This window comes from Euleptes europaea, chromosome 19 (genome assembly GCF_029931775.1).
Source record: "Euleptes europaea isolate rEulEur1 chromosome 19, rEulEur1.hap1, whole genome shotgun sequence".
Lineage (NCBI taxonomy): Eukaryota > Metazoa > Chordata > Lepidosauria > Squamata > Sphaerodactylidae > Euleptes > Euleptes europaea.
In genome coordinates, this window is record NC_079330.1 from 16,072,093 (window position 1) to 16,088,193 (window position 16,101).

The following is a 16,101-nucleotide window of genomic DNA, read 5'->3' on the forward strand; positions in this document are numbered from 1 at the left end:
CCAACGCTATTTCTTGTTGTGTGTGAGGTTAGTCCGTTGAAAAGAGATGACAGAGCGTGTTGAATGGATGCTGTCTGGACTAGTCCAGAGGAGTCACAGTGTGCCAAGACTCCCATTTCCCAGCATGCCAGTTTTCAGGTCCTCTTTGCCAGACTCCTAAAGCCAAGCTTCTGCTTTGCATGGTGGGAACTGATCACCACAACAGGGAGAGGGTAGGCCTGGCAAAGAGCCTTGCTGCTGTTTGCCAGCAGGTTTAACTGTCTCGTCTTTCTCCGCCTGCAGGAGCGCAACACACAGGACCTCCAGCAGCAGCTCCTGGACAAGCAGTTTGCTCTGCTGCAGTGTGCCTTGGCGGAGGCTGAGCAGATGGTCCAGGATGCCTTGAATCGACTCGAGGATCCCGTTCACATCAGCTGCACGAGCTCTGCAGGTCAGCATGCAGGCGTGAGTGGGGAGATGGGCAGCGTGGTGTAGTGGTTAAGAGGGGTGGTTTGGAGTGGCGGACTCTAATCTGGTGAACCGGGCTGGTTTCCCCTCTCCACATGAAGCCAGCTGGGTAGTCTCGGCACTCTTCGAGCTCTCTCAGCCCCACCTACCTCACAGGGTATCTGTTGTGAAGAGGGAAGGTGATTGTAAGCCGGTTTGATTCTTCCTTAAGTGGTAGAGAAAGTCAGTATATAAAAACCAACTCGGCTTCTTCTTCTCCCTCTTCTTCCTCGTTGGAGATGTCCATGTTCAGCGCTTGCATGTTCCTACCCTTTGCGCTCCTGGAGGAAAATGTACACCTGTGTCATTTTTATATAACAACTCGAACCTGCGTGTGGACAGCTCCTCTTGAAGTCTGTGAAGGCCCCCTCCAAATCTTACTGAGACCTCCTGTCTTCCTTCTCTCCCCTTTCTCACTCTCTGGCTCTGTCACCATTGCAAGTAACAATCTCGAAAGCCCCCCAAATAGGAACAGTGCAGATGACGTTGTGTTATGCATATCAGCTCGAATGGCGTGGTCCTTCTTGCAGTACTGGGAAGCGTGTTTAATGCGTTTTTGCTTCTCTTGCTGCAGACTACCTTCTGTCCAGGACGCTGGCTGCTTTGAAGTGCACCGAGCAGCTCGAGGAGGCGTGCAGCCAGTACCTCACAGACCGGTCAGGTGAGAGCAACCAGGGTCGCCACTCGATTGTCCAGGCTCAAGCTCAGGTCCGGTGGCAAGGGTGGAAGGCCGTGAGAATCCCTCACCCCACTAGCACAAGTAGCAGGACCCCGGAGTCAGTGGCATTTGTTTTCCAATATGTATCAGGGGGGAACTAACATCAGTTGTAAATGGACCAGCACACAACAGTAGTGTTCTCTTGAATGCTGGAGATCTCAGTGTGCTTGAAATGCTTCCACGCTCGCCTGAACAGCAGAGGTGGGGCGGGCATAGGGTTGCCAACCCCCAGGTGGTGGCTGGAGATCTCCCTCTACAACAACTGATCTTTAGGCGACAGAGACCAGTTCATCTGGAGAAAATGGCTGCTTTGCAAGGTGGACTCTATAACATTTATGCCCCACTGAAGTCCCTCCCCTCCCCAAACCCTGCCCTCCTCAGGCTCCACCCCCAAAACATTTCCAGTTATTTCCCAGCTTGGAACTGGCAACCCTAGGTGGGCGAGGGTTTGTTGGCGCACAAGGTGAGGACTGGGTCAGTACCCCCAGGTGTCACATGCTCTCCTCCGTTTGCCCCTTAGATGTGAGCTCCCTACTGTCAAGTGTGGCTCTCTTTGCCCACCTGACTGGAGACACCATCCTGCAAGCCAGCGCCACGTCGCACATGGCCCCCATGGAGCCTGCTGACCGTGAGTATTGCAACAGTGAAGGGGGGGGGCAAGGAAAGGGATCAGGGCCTCTGAGGACCACATGGCTGAATGGCGTTTCCATTTGCATGCTTCCAGTTCTGTTGGAGGCCTGCAGACAGTGTGGGAACGAGGCCCTGCGCTATCTAGGGACCCTGAAGGACGCGGCCTCGCTAGAGAGTGCCGACTGCTCAGCTGTCAGGAACTGCCTCAGCCAGATTGCCACAATTGGAGAGGTGAGTAGAAGAAGAAGACTTGGTTTATATACCCACTTTTCTCTACCTTTAAGGAGTTTCAAAGGGGCATACAATCGCCTTCCCTTCCCCTCCCCAAAATAGACACCTTGTGAGGTAGGTGGGGCTGAGAGAGTTTAGAGAGAGCTGTGACTGGCCCAAGGTCACCCAGCAGGCTTCATGTGGAGAAACAGGGAATTGAACCCGGTTCTCCAGATTAAAGTCTGCCGCTCTTAACCACTACACCACGCTGGCTCTCTGTGTATGCTGACTATCTGCGTAGCTTCAGAAAGGGTGGAGAGAGATGGGGGAGTTCCTGGTGAAGGTCCAGGAGCAGCTTGGTGATGCTACCCTAAAGTCTAAAGGTTCTCCAGTTCTCTCTTCATATGAAGCTGGGATGGGTGGGGTGAGGCACAAGAAGAGGCTCTGAATGACCTGCTCTGTTGCAGGAGCTGCGCCCTAAAGGCCTGGACATCAAGCAGGAGGAACTGGGGGACCTGGTGGACAAGGAGATGGCAGCCACAGCGGCAGCCATTGAGACGGCTGCAGCCAGAATTGAGGTGAGATGGGGGAAAGCGTTGCCCTGCCTCCCTCCCGTGGTTGATGTCCTTCAGAAAGACTCTGGTTGGGGCAGAGAACTTGGGTTCCATCAAAGCTCTGTGGCGTGTGTGTTGGGGGGTGATCCTTGGATTCATGGTGGGTTTCCTTTCTGCTTCCTGATGTACCTGGATGTGTCAGCTGTAGTTCTGACATTTCCCCGTCTTTGTCAAAATAGGAGATGTTGAGCAAATCGCGGGCAGGGGATACCGGAGTCAAGCTTGAAGTCAATGAGAGGTTGGTATGGAGGGTTTCTTTATCTGTGCAAGGCAGCTGTGACTTGGGGAGGGAGAGGTTGTACCTGGGAAACCAGCAGGGTGGAAGGGAGTCCACCTGCCACATCTTTAGCCAGGCACATTCTAATCACGTTTGAAGAATGGGAAGGGTTCCTTGCGCTACTTGATCCTTCCTGCTCTTGCTCCTGGTGTGGACTGTCAAAATCCCTTCGTGGCAGAGCCTCCTTTCACAAGGGTGTACAGAGAGAGCCAGAAAGCACCCACCCCGCAACTCCCTTATCCTTCAGAATCTCCAGCCACCTAAAAGGAAAGGATGCTTTCCCTCCCCAAGGATAAAAGTGGATCTGGCCTCTTAGCGGCATACATTTTAGCCAAAGGATCTCCTTATTTTCAGGGTGAAGCTTTTCCTGGCCAATACTGTTGTTCTTGACCCACCCTCATTCTGCCACGTTCTCCCTCTCCCCCAGTTAACCTGCTGGGGGAAAAGGCAAGCTCTTCTCTTGCCTTAACCCTTTTGTTCCCTGACCGCCGTGCTTCTTCTGTCTGCTGTTCAGTCCTTGCAGTGGAAGGAAGAGTCCATCAGCTTGGGCTTAACCATACCGTGCCTCTGTATCTTGTAGGATTCTAGGCTCCTGCACAGGCTTAATGCAGGCCATCCAAAATCTGGTTCTGGCTTCCAAGGACCTCCAGCGAGAGATTGTGGAGAGCGGAAGGGTGAGTGCGGTGACAGCCATGCAGGCTTGTTGTTGGGCATATTTTACCGCATCAGTTCTTTTTCATTCTTATTTTTAAAGCCAACGATCTCTGCTTCTAGCAGCGATGACAGGGGAGGTAACTTGTGAAAATAGGCTGCCGCCCTCAGCCCTCATTCCTACAGACAAGCCAAACCACTGTGCTGCAAAACAGATACCGACACTGCTTGTGGTTCTTGTGTCCCACACCAAATGTGCCGAAGGCAGGGGGGTGGGGAAAGGCGGAGGCTCGTTGGGATTCAGTTGCACTGTGATACGGAAGGGAGAGCCTGTTCTTGTTCTCAACGTTCCTCCACGCACCTTCAAGTATCATAGACTGGCAGCTTGCCAGGTGGTTAGATGGTGAAGGCAGAGGGAGCCAGCGGGGATTTTACCCTGGATCGCCTAAGCAGGAAGCTGTTTCTCCTGGTTGGTGGCTAGAATGTGTAGTGCTGGGAAGCCTTTTGTAACCTGCTGGTTGCCAAGCTCTGGCCAGAGGTTTCCAGACACAGTTGTACGATAGATTGAATAGTGAGCACGGAGGGAACATTTCGAACAATTTCTTCAAACGCTGCATGCAGTACTCAGATTTCCTTCTCATCCAGGGAGCAGCATCCCCCAAGGAGTTCTATGCCAGGAATTCCCGGTGGACAGAGGGGCTGATCTCCGCCTCAAAGGCCGTAGGATGGGGAGCGACTGTCATGGTGTAAGTGGCAGGGGAGACCAACCTATGAATGTCCCCCAGAGTTTGTACGAGGCCCTCTGCAAACAATGGCTGTCGTGTGGTATTGGAAAGAGCCCAACCTGCCTGTGTACCTTTCTCCTAGAGATGCTGCTGATCTCATGGTTCAAGGCAAAGGGAAGTTTGAGGAGCTGATGGTCTGCTCTCATGAAATCGCAGCAAGTACAGCTCAACTTGTGGCTGCTTCAAAGGTAAGTTCTTCCTCCTGATGCTGGAAAGTGCCAAGCAGACCAGTGGAGCTCAGTGCCAGGATATAGGATAAAAATAGCAAACCAGTAGAGGGGGGGAGAAATGTGTTTTATGGGCTTTTTGCTTTTAGAAATGGTCTGAGAGCAACGTGACCCCACCCCACCAAGCTTCAGTGTGTGTTTAACCAAGCTTGGTCTCTAGCATATCACTTGGCTAGAGGGGACCTTTCTATGTGTGTGTGGGTAAAGAGCCGTTAAGTCGCAGCCGACTTATGGCGACCCCTTTTGGGGTTTTCATGGCAAGAGACTAACAGAGGCGGTTTGCCAGTGCCTTCCTCTGCACAGTGACCCTGGTATTCCTTGGTGGTCTCCCATCCAAATACTAACCAGGGCTGACCCTGCTTAGCTTCTGAGATCTGACGAGATCAGGCTGGCCTGGACCATCCAGGTCAGGGGACCTTTCTACCAGCAGGCAAATCTCCTTTTGTAAATTTTTATGGTCCTCTAACGGTACATTTTGGAGGCTCTTGGCTGCTGCTTTTGTCCTTTGCCGGGTGCTGTAGACAGCTCTTTTTCTTTCCTTCCCATCTGGAGCCAAGTGTCTGGATCTGTCCCATTTATTCTGGCAGGTGAAAGCAGATAAAGACAGCGCAAACCTCCGCAAACTTCAAGTGGCTTCTCGAGGAGTCAACCAAGCGACAGCAGAGGTGGTGGCCTCCACCAAGTCAGGGAAGTCCCAGATTGAGGAGAAGGGTAAGTTGTTTTCTGAGCTGGCCTTTGCTGCTGTCCTGCAGAGCTGAGCGGTGGTTTCTTCTGTGTCTCGTGCTCGCTCTAGCTGGCTGCGGAAAAGAGCAAACAAAATGATCAGGGGGCTAGAGCACCTGCCCTACAAGGAGCGGTTAAAACGCTTAGGGCTGTTTAGCTTGGAAAGAAGGCAGTTAAGGGGAGACATGATAGAAGTCTATAAAATCATGCAAGGAATGGAGAGAGTAGACAGGGAGAAGCTTTTCTCCCTCTCTCGTAATACCAGAACGTGGGGTCATCTGCTGAAGCTGGAGGGTGAGAGATTCAAAACTGATAAAAGGAAGTATTTCTTCACACAATGAATAGTTAAATTGTGGGACTCCCTGCCCCAGGATGTGATGATGGCTGCCAACTTGAAAGGCTTTAAGAGGGGAGTGGACATGTTCATGGAGGAGAGGGCTATCCATGGCTACCTGTCAAAATGGATACTAGTCATGATGCATACCTATTCTCTCCAGGATCAGAGGAGCATGCCTATTATATTAGGTGCTGTGGAACACAGGCAGGACAATGCTGCTGCAGTCGTCTTGTTTGTGGGTTTCCTAGAGGCACCTGGTTGGCCACTGTGTGAGCAGACTGCTGGACTTGATGGGCCTTGGTCTGATCCAGCGTGGCCTTTCTTATGTTCTTCATTCTCATGCTAATCTCCTAGCTAGGATCCCACGGATGCAACCGTGCTTGTTGCTAGCTGTTAACTTCTCACTCGATTGGGGTGGGTGGGGGGTGGGAGTGGATGCCTTCCATGTAGCCAGGGGAACCCCTTTAATTAAAACAATTTGTATTGTGTGATTCTGCAGCAGATAGCATGGACTTCTCTGCCGTGACACTAACACAAATCAAGCGCCAAGAAATGGACTCCCAGGTATGTATTGGCAAGGCTGAGGCAGGTTGCAGGGTGTGGGGAAGGGGCCGGAACGGCAGCTTGATGGCAGGAAAGCTCTTCTCCTCCCTGCCAGGTGCGAGTCTTGGAGCTGGAGAATCAGCTGCAGAAGGAACGCCAGCGCCTGGGTGAGCTGCGCAAGAAACACTATGAGCTGGCAGGTGTGGCTGAAGGCTGGGATGAGAATGGTAAGTGGGCTGTAAGGGGAAAAAAGAAGAAGAGTTGGTTTTTATATGCCGACTTTCTCTGCCACTTAAGGAAGAATCAAACCGGTTTACAATCACCTTCCCTTCCCCTCCCAACAGATACCCTGTGAGGTAGCCCCCTGGTTTCCTTAGCCTGCCAAATTTTGGACCATAGAGATCTGGGGGCAAGCTCTAGCTCAGCATCAATGCCTAAGCTGTAATTACAGCCTCTGCTTCAAGGGGGGGAGGCACTGCAAGATGAGGAACAGCACTTGCAAAATGTATTCCTATCCACTCTTTATTTTTACAGATGCAACATTTAAAAGTTGTTTGCCACCCACAGAAAGGGATCGATCATGTGTAAGGAGGCTGTCTTGACCTCTGGGATGGCGTAGTCTTCAGAATTTTATGCCAGTGCCCAGTGAGCCATTAGACAGGGTAGGAACAAGTGGGCAAAAGGAAGCTAGAATTCCTTTCACATATAGGGAGAAAAAATGGCCGTTGGTTTGGCCCAAAGGCCATAATTTTGCATGTCCCAGAGTGCGTTCCCCAAGTCAGAGGGGCCGTGGCTCAGTGGCAGAGCATCAGCTTGGCGTGCAGAAGGTCCCAGGTTCAATCTTCGGCATCTCCAGTTAAAGGGACTAGGCAGGTAGGTGATGTGAAAGACCCCTGCCTGAGACCCTGGAGAGCCGCTGCCGGTTTTAGTAGACTTTGATGGACCAAGGGAAGGCAGCTTCATGTGTTCATGTATGCATTTCAGAAATAGTTCTTCCCTCCAAACAAATCGCTATGTAATAGAAACAGGTTTTTTTTTTTTTAACATCCATGAGGAACTGCAACCGTTGGATAAACCAGAGCTTGAAGTGCTGACTGCTTTCCTCCTCCAGGTGCAGATTTGGCTCCCTGAGGCAACCAGAGAAGAGGCCCCTTCTGCAGATGTGGCTCCTTCCGAACAAGAACGATGAACTAGTTTGGAACTTACCGCGAAGCCTGTGCCCACCAAGACATTCCTCTCTCACGCTGGTCAGGCTAAGGTGCCCTGCTGGCCAAGCAAGTAGCAGTGAAGGCTGAAGAAGAGGAACGGTCGCTCTCTCCTAAGCAGCCTCAATAGCATTGTCCCTCCATAGCCACCAGTCACCAGCTCTTCACTCATATGTATTACAGCTTTGCAGCATCTTTGCAGAGTTGCATTCTCTCCCTCCCCCCCTCCCCATTTCCTTCTTATTTGCACAGCCTCCGAGCTGCCGGTTGGCCTGGGCTCTTGACCATACCGGGGACCGTGGTGGTCCCACTGACCATGCTGCTGTTCCTTTGCCTGTCTCTTGGGATCAGAGCCAAGATGTTGGCAGGAGATTCCGATACTGTTGAGATGGGGGGTAGCGGAGGTGTGCAACCATCGTTTTCCAGCAAGCGAGATGCCTGGGGCAAGGATGCAGGGGTGGGAAGGACCTTTAGGGGTAGCCATAACCGCACAAAGACAAATGGACTGGTCTGTGAGGTGCTCAGTCCTTGGTGCAGAAATAAGGCTTACGTGGTCTGAGCCATCCCGAGAGTTCCGGCCATTCTAAGCTGACCTCTGAAAAGCCCTTTGAAAAGGCTTTTCAGGAACTGGTGGGAAGTATTCCTTGCCTCCAGGCCCTTCCTCACTAACCCAGTGCCTGCTCCCATTTTGGTTCAGCTGAACGGACCTTTTTCCCCCCTGCTGGCTCTAAGTAGTTCACTGTGTCTCATGCCAGCCATAAACAGCTGCGAATCCAGGAGCTGGAAAAGCTGATGGGGGCGGAGGATGCTGATGGGGCTGCAGCCGCTGCATTTGTGTGTAAGGGGCTTCAGCTGCTGTTTGCAGATAATACCAGTTGCCTTTCCGCCACATGGACTTCATTGTCGAAGTAGGAGCTGCTAGAGCCAGATAGCCTGAGTACAGCTGCTCCCCGGGCCGGTCAGAGCCAGGGAGAAGGGAGCGAGGAATCTAGGATGGAGTCTGGATTCTAACATAGATTTGGCTTCTCTTTCTCACTGCTACTAGCAATTAGATGCTGTTGGGCTGAGCTGCCTTATGATCACTGTGACCCTATTAAGGGAAAGACAATGGCTCTTGGCCTGAGTGACTGGTGGAGGAAGCAAAGGATGCCCTTTTACCCAGAAGAGGTGTGTGCGTGCGCGGGAATGGGACACGCCACATCCTTGTTCACCCCGGCTCCTGAAGAGAAATGTAGGGAGGGAATCAGTGCGGGTTCCCTGAGCATCTGAAATAATTTTCAGCCCAGCTCTTGCTGTGCAGAGAGGCCTTGGGAAAGTCTTGGCACACATGGGCAGGAAAAAAAAAACTCTGAATAAAAAAGGAATTGTCTGGCAGTGGATTCCTCAGAGCTACATCTACAGCTGTCAGAACTGCAGCGTTTTTCCTCCTGACAAATCCTTTGCTGGGATAGCACCATGAGTAGCCAGAGAACATCTGGGAAGTGAGACTGTACGTTTTTCCCCCCTGGCCTACCTGATTCCCCCCACCACTCTGCCAAAAAAAACCCCAACAAATTGGTACAAACCTTCTAAGGTCAGAATCCATGGTGTCGCCTAGTTCTGTACCCCAGGTAGGGTAACATCAGCCTGAAGCTGTATAACGTCTTGCAGCCTTAGACAGCACCACCCCACATCTGGTTTCTGCAAGCCCGATGGCCTGTTTCAGCTAGGGAGTGGGACAAATTCAGGTCAGAGAAAACCCGGCAGGAGTTGACTGCGCAATGTGCCCTTAACCCCCCCTTCCTCTTAGCAAGCTATCCCTTAGAGCAAGCTGCCTCATAGGAGATGGTTTGTTTGTAGCAAGCGTCATTCATGGATCCAGAAGCTTTAGAAATGGAGACCGGAAGCTGAATAATGGAGAATGGGGCTAGCTGTGGTTCTGCCTTGCAGTGAGCAGGAAAGGACAGGGGTACTGTACTTGCTGATGAAGGAGCCATGGCCTTTGACAACGTTGAGTCCATGCCAGGCTCCCCCGCCTGCCCCCACCCCAGGTTATTTGATGAGAAACCTGCCTGTTGCACACTGCCATCCGGGGGGGGGAGTGTTTTGCTTTCCTCCTCCTTGAGGATCTCTAATTACCTGCCTACCCGTTCCAGCCTCCACTGCTCAGATAGCCTAACAAACTGGTGCCTGTTACACCCCAGGCCTTCCTGCTGCTCGACCGGCAGACCAAGAACCAAATAGCGCTCCTCCCACCGCCAGCTCGAATGAGGTCACTCGGCTGCCCGCCCTCTCCAAAGCAATAGGAACCCCCCTGTTGCCATAGCACAGGTAGAGGAGCTGATATGGTGTCGACCCCCCCCTTCCCCTCCAACTCAGCCTTTCCAGGGACACCCCCCAACTCCCCCTCCCCCCACGCCCCTGTACTACCTCAGGTTTTCAGGCTGATTTGCCACACATGTTGGGGGCAAAAAGGAAGAGGACGAGGACCAGCTGGAGAAGTTTGCCAGGACACTAGCAGAAAGGGGGCCGCTTTGGCTCAGAGTAAAATGGTTCTTCCTCAACGCTCGCTCTTTCTCTTCCTTTTACTTTTTCTTAAATTTGGGGGTGGTGGTGAACAAGCTTCGGTTAGAGCAGTTCCCTGTCAGCGGCTAAATCCGCCCACCACATGCTTTGGGCCCCCACCTATCAGTCCAGGCAGCCAGCTTTGGGTTTTATTTCTTCCAACAAAACTTTTAATTATTGTATTAAATACAAGGGTTTTTTTTGTATAATATGTTACATGTGTGTTTTCAATTTTTAAATAAATATTTCAACCCGGTTTGGTTGTTCTCGTGTTTGGAAAGGAACGGACAGAAGTTGCAGAGTCACTGCTTCTGTTTTCGGTGGCCGTTAACTGTTAGTTCCAGAGAGCCAGCGTGGTGTAGTGGTTAAGAGCGGTGGAGCCTGATCTGGAGAACCGGGTTTGATTCCCCACTCCACATGAGTGGTGGAGGCTAATCTAGTGAACCGGGTTGGTTTCCCCGCTCCTACACATGAAGCCAGCTGGGTGACCTTGGGCTAGTCACGTTCTCTCAGCCCCACCTACCTCACAGGGTGTCTGTTGTGGGGAGGGGAAGGGAAGGTGATTGTAAGCCGGTTTGAGTCTCCCCTAAGTGGTAGAGAAAGTCGGCATTTAAAAACCAACTGTTCTTTATTTTATCCTGCCTTTCTCCCTTAATGGGCCCACAAAGCAGCTGATGTCGTTCTGTTTTATCATCACAACAACCATGTGAAGTAGTTCAGGCTGTGTGTGACTGGCCCAAGGTCACCAAGCAAGCTTATGTGGCAGAGTGGAGATTCGAACCTGGATCTCCTAGGACCTAGATCCTAGTCCAACACACCATGCTGTAATTGTCTTGCTTTGAGACCAAGAGGAATCTTCCAGCGTGATCACACCATCAAGAAGGTGCGTAGCGGCCACTTTAGCACAGGTCTGAAGCAATCCCCACCTTTGGGTGCCACAAAGATAAATATAAATGCAGCTCCATTACCTTGAGTGTCCCATTCCACAACAATACAGGAAGTTGGTACATATAATGACCCCACCCCAAAAGCCACAGACTGTCAGCAGCCAATGGTGCTGCCGGAGGGGGTGTTGCTCTTAACAGAGCACCCCCCCCTTTATGGAGAGCCAGCATGGTGTAGTCGTGGATAACAGTGGTTGTTTGGAGCGGTGGACTCTGATCTAGAGAACCGGGTTTGATTCCCCACTCCTCCACATGAGCGGCAGAAGCTAATCTGGTGAACTGGATTTGTTTCCCCACTCCTACACACGAAGCCAGCTGGGTGACATTGGGCTAGTCACAGCTCTCTCAGCCCCACCTGCCTCACAGGGTGTCTGTTGTGGGGAGGGGAAGGTGATTGTAAGCCGGTTTGATTCTCCCTTAAGTGGCAGAGAAAGTCGGCATATAAAAACCAACTCTTCTTCAATGGCAGAGCCTCTGTCTAGAAACAGTAGGCATAACCTTGAGTCTGCTGTAAAACCAAGAAATAGTACTAGCTCTCCTTACTAACCTTGAAGGGAGGTGCCTACCATAACTGTATTTTTAACCCCTTTGCTGGGTTTGCTGTGGGCAACTCACTGAGTAGTTAGCACAGGGGTGCCACAACAGAAGAAAAATTGGTACAAGGTTTTACTAGAAAAGGATAGTCAGAAAAGTCATCACAAAAGCTGGCTTACTCTTCTAAAGAATGGCTGCAGGAGGTTCAGGCCAAAATTAAAAGTCTTTCATACCACCCATAGGGTTGTCCCTTGGTTTTGCAAGTTAACTATATTTGAAGTTCTTTAAACTGCAGGAAGCGGTACCACGTTCAAGGCATTTCTCTCATGCATAGGCTTTCTTAGAGGCATCTGGTTGGACACGCTGGGAAACGAGGTCTGAGGGAACATACCAAAATGTTTCCATCATCTCATCTTTTACTCTTGAATCTGAATAAAACAAAAATAGTTTAAGCAAGAAAAAGTATACTTTATCTCTACCTAGGTGTGCTTGCTGGCATATAACTTTGGCAGAGGCCTCTCCAGTTAGTACGGGGAAGGGGTGGGGGGGTGGCACCTGCAATTTTTTGTGAGTACTTAACATTTTTAACAAACTTTGCAAAATACATCATCGGGTTATTTTTAAGTTGATGAAAAAGGTTCGTATAACTGTCTCCTCAACTAAACGCTGCATTGCAGGCAAGGTTGCAAATTGATGTAACCGATTTCCGCAAGCTGACAGGACGAAAGTCTCGAAAGGATGAGCCAAGCCAGCTTTGGTTGTTCAGCCACGAATGGAGCCTCCCATGGGAAGAAGCCAGAAATTATGGGCAGAAAAAACAGGAGTATTGGCAAGAGGACACTGACACAGCATATTCCCACCAGCTGTGTGTGTGTTGCTTGTGTCTAGATGAATTTTGTTTTGTTTTTTAATTGCCAGTCCCTATCGGTAGCTTGGCTTGCTTGTGAGGTTTCCTGGCCACTGGCTTGCCGCTGCTTGGAACCAAGGTGTATTTCTGAAAGTGTGTTCTGCTGTCCAGCTCTTCTAATCTGTGGTCCTACTTACATGATCCTGACTTCAGGAGCCAAGTAAAAGCATTTGATTTGTTTCAGCACAGAAAGGAGGGCCTTGTCTTCCACATCGGAGAAAGGGAAAATCCCTCCCCAGGTCCTGCCCCCCAAACTGGAGGAAATGCTCAAGCCACAGTTGGCAACCCCAGCCCCAGCCAATCATGCCCGTCTTTCACAATCAGAGCTCAGGATATGCCATTCCCGGGTTTAGGTTTGATTAGGCCCTAAGCTATTGAAGGTAATAGGGCCCTTTATATGTCCTGTTGTCCTTTGTCAACAACAAATTGTTGCTGTTTTTTGTGTTGAATATATGCTATATGGTAATTTATGGACCTAATAGGTATCTAAAGCCATTTGAACATAACAAAATATGTATTTTATCCAAATAATTGTTGAACTGAAATACAATTAAGAAGTATATTAATAGTGAAACACTGTTGCTGTATGTAGGTTTTATTTTATTTGTTTTTTATCTTATATTTTGGAAATGTACATCCAGTGTTTTTTTTTCCTTTTAAATTTTTTGGGGGGCCCAAGAGAGTGGGGCCTTAAGCTATAGCCTGTTTAGCTTATACGTAAATCCGGCACTGTTCCTGGCCCACAACACCAAAAAGCTGTTTGAAGAAGAGTTGGTTTTTATATGCCAGGTTTCTCTACCACTTAAGGAAGAATCAAACCGGCTTACAATCACTATCCCTTCCCCTCCCCACAACAGACACCCTGTGAGGTAGGTGGGGCTGAGAGAGTTCTAAGAGAGCTGTGACTAGCCCAAGAGAACCCAGCTGGCTTCATGTGTAGGAGTGAGGAAACCAACCCGGTTCACCAGATTAGAGTCCACTGCTCCTAACCACCGCTTTTAACCACTACAATAAGCTGGCTCGGTCCCTTGCTCAATGTGCAGGACTCCGTGCCAACCTCACTACTCCAGCTGCCAGCGTGTTGTAGTGGTTAAGAGCGGTGGATTGGAGAGGTGGACTCTGAGCTGGAGAACCGGGTTTGATTCCCCACTGCTCCACGTGAGTGGCCGACAGTAATCTGGTGAACTGGATTTGTCTCCCCACTCCTCCACATGAAGCCAGCTCGGTGACCTTGGGCTAGTCACAGCTCTCTCAGCTCCACCTACCTCACAGGGTGTCTGTTGTGGGGAGGGAAGGTGATTGTAAACCGGTTTGAGTCTCCCTTAAGTGGTAGAGAAAGTCGGCATATAAAAACAAACTTCTTCTGTGTGGAAGGTTCCTTTCCCCCTCTTCCGGCGCTGTCTCTCCCTCGCCACAGCCTGGTGAAATGGGCCAAACAGGGACTGACCCAGGCGAGGCCGATGCAGTTCCTTTCCCTCTCCCTCCACGAGCTTCACCCTCACACAGGGCTGGTGCTACCATTAGGCGAACTAGGCGGTCGCCTAGGGCGCAGACCTCAGAGGGGTGCAGAAGTGGCCTGAGGGGCTCAGTTTTAAACAAATTAGTTTCTGGGGGGGGGAAGCATCTGAAAATTTATATATATATTTTTTTTTCTTCTAAGATAAGTACCACAACAGTGGATTGACTCAATAAAGGAAGCCACAGCCTTCAATTTGCAAGATCTGAGCAAGGCTGACAGAGATAGGACATTTTGGAGGACTTTCATTCATAGGGTCGCCATGAGTCAGAAGCGACTTGAGGGCACTTAACACACAATAACACCACAACAGTGCTATGGAATATAATTAAAGCCTTATGAAAAGTTTTGTGCTTTTATTTTTTCTACAAGACCTCTATTTTAGAATTAGCAATGGGGCGCGAGGAGGGGAATTAGCAATGGTTAGCAATGGTCTGGCTGGCCCAGGCTAGCCTGATCTCGTCAGATCTCAGAAGCTAAGCAGGGTCAGCCCTGGTTAGCACTTGGATGGGAGACCACCAAGGAAGTCCAGGGTTGCTCCGGACAGGCAAACCACCTCCATGGCGTGTAGTTTAGGTCTATCAATCTTATAAGATGCCACTGTGCCATGTTTTATCATTTTTAATCCTGCTACAGCGCCTTAGCCCTGACCTGGATGGCCCAGGCCAGCCTGATCTCGTCAGATCTCAGAAGCTAAGCAGGGTCAGCCCTGGTTAGTATTTGGATGGGAGACCACCAAGGAAGACCAGGGCTGCTGTGCAGAGGAAGGCACTGGCAAACCACCTCTGCTAGTCTCTTGCCATTAAAACCCCCCAAAAGGGGTCGCCATAAGTCAGCTGCGACTTGACAGCACTTTACACACACAGCAAAGGTTAGCAATGGGGCGGCGGGGGGCAGCCTTGCCTGTGTGTGTGTGTGTGAGCGAGTGTAAAGTGCCATCAAGTCGCAGCCGACTTATGGCGACCCCTTTTGGGGGGTTTTTCATGGCAAGAGACTTAACAGAGGTGGTTTGCTATTGCCTTCCTCTGCACAGCAACCCTGGTCTTCCTCGGTGGTCTCCCATCCAAATACTAACCAGGGCCGACCCTGCTTAGCTTCTGAGATCTGACGAGATCAGGCTGGCCTGGCCCATCCAGGTCAAAGTCCCACTCTCTTTGCCCCCCCCCCCAAAAAAAAACTTAAAGAAAAAAACAACCTAGATGTACATTTCCAAAATGTAAGATCAAAAAACAAATAAAATGAAACCTACATATAGCCACAGTGTTAACATTTTAAGTTAGAACTTAATAATTATTTCACTATTAATTATTTCACTTAATTGTATTTCAGTTCACTATTAATATACTTCTGAATTGTATTTCAGTTCAACAATGACTTGGATAAAATACATATCTTGTTATGTGCAAACGGCTTTAGGTCAGCCTTGCCTAGGGCGCGGAAATGACCGGCGCCGGCCTTGCCCTCACAACGACCCCGCGAGGTGGGCTGAGCGGAGCGGGAGGCGAAGCTTCCCCCCTCACTCTCCCCCCCCCGCTTCCCCCGCCCTCGCCCCCTAGCGGCGGCGGCGGCGAAGGGCCGCCCTCTTCCCCCAGCCCCGTCCCCTCGGCCTCGCGCGGTGCATGCCGGGCCAGGGAAGGGCCCCCGCGCGCGCGCGCGGCGGCCGGGGGGGGAGGGGAGGGGTGGCGTCGGCGTCGGCGGCGTCGCGTCAGGCCTGGATGTCTCGGGGCGGGTCGGGCCCCGGCTGGGGCTGGTGGCCTCCGTCGCGGCGGCGGCGGCGGGGGGCCGTCGGGGGCCGGGCCTGGGCGCTGCCGGCGGCGGGCCTGGCGGCGCTGGCCGCGCTGCTGGTCGTCCTGCTGGGCCTCTCCGGGGCGGCGCTGGCCGTGGCGGCGGCCGCCGGAGGGGCCTGGGCGGCGGGGGCCGGGAGAGGCAGGAAGCCGCCGCCGCCGCCGCCTGCGAGGCCCGCCCCCGCCGCCTCCTGCTGCTATAAGGCCGGCGCCTTGGCCAACGGCGGCCCCGCGATGAGCGGCGGCCCGGCTGGACGGAAATCGCTCTACGGGTAAGGCGCTCTGCACATGCTCGGGCGACGGCGCGGGAGGCCTTTCCTGCGAGGGGCTGGGCGGAGGAAGAGAGGAAGGGAGCAGGTTTTTTTTTTTAATTATTATTGTTATGAATGTTGTTGGGTTATACATTATATTTAAGTCCATACGGTGTTATACATTTTCTTTTCCCCCCACCCAACATTTTCACACC

General features: G+C 51.4%; 1 protein-coding gene across 2 annotated transcripts in view; it reads left to right on the top strand.

The window, feature by feature from the left end:
• HIP1 (huntingtin interacting protein 1) overlaps positions 1-7,625 on the top strand; it is an 82,413-nt gene extending 74,788 nt beyond the window's left edge. For both annotated transcript variants that reach the window (XM_056865072.1, XM_056865073.1), the window contains exons 19-31: positions 283-430; positions 1,061-1,147; positions 1,725-1,832; positions 1,929-2,065; positions 2,512-2,622; positions 2,838-2,896; positions 3,516-3,609; positions 4,232-4,332; positions 4,454-4,559; positions 5,186-5,309; positions 6,158-6,222; positions 6,317-6,428; positions 7,313-7,625. In XM_056865072.1, coding sequence (XP_056721050.1) covers positions 283-430; positions 1,061-1,147; positions 1,725-1,832; positions 1,929-2,065; positions 2,512-2,622; positions 2,838-2,896; positions 3,516-3,609; positions 4,232-4,332; positions 4,454-4,559; positions 5,186-5,309; positions 6,158-6,222; positions 6,317-6,428; positions 7,313-7,332 — 1,272 coding nt within the window. In that variant the 3' untranslated portion in view covers positions 7,333-7,625. The remainder of the gene's footprint in view (positions 1-282; positions 431-1,060; positions 1,148-1,724; positions 1,833-1,928; positions 2,066-2,511; positions 2,623-2,837; positions 2,897-3,515; positions 3,610-4,231; positions 4,333-4,453; positions 4,560-5,185; positions 5,310-6,157; positions 6,223-6,316; positions 6,429-7,312) is intronic.
• The last annotated feature ends 8,476 nt before the right edge of the window (positions 7,626-16,101 follow it).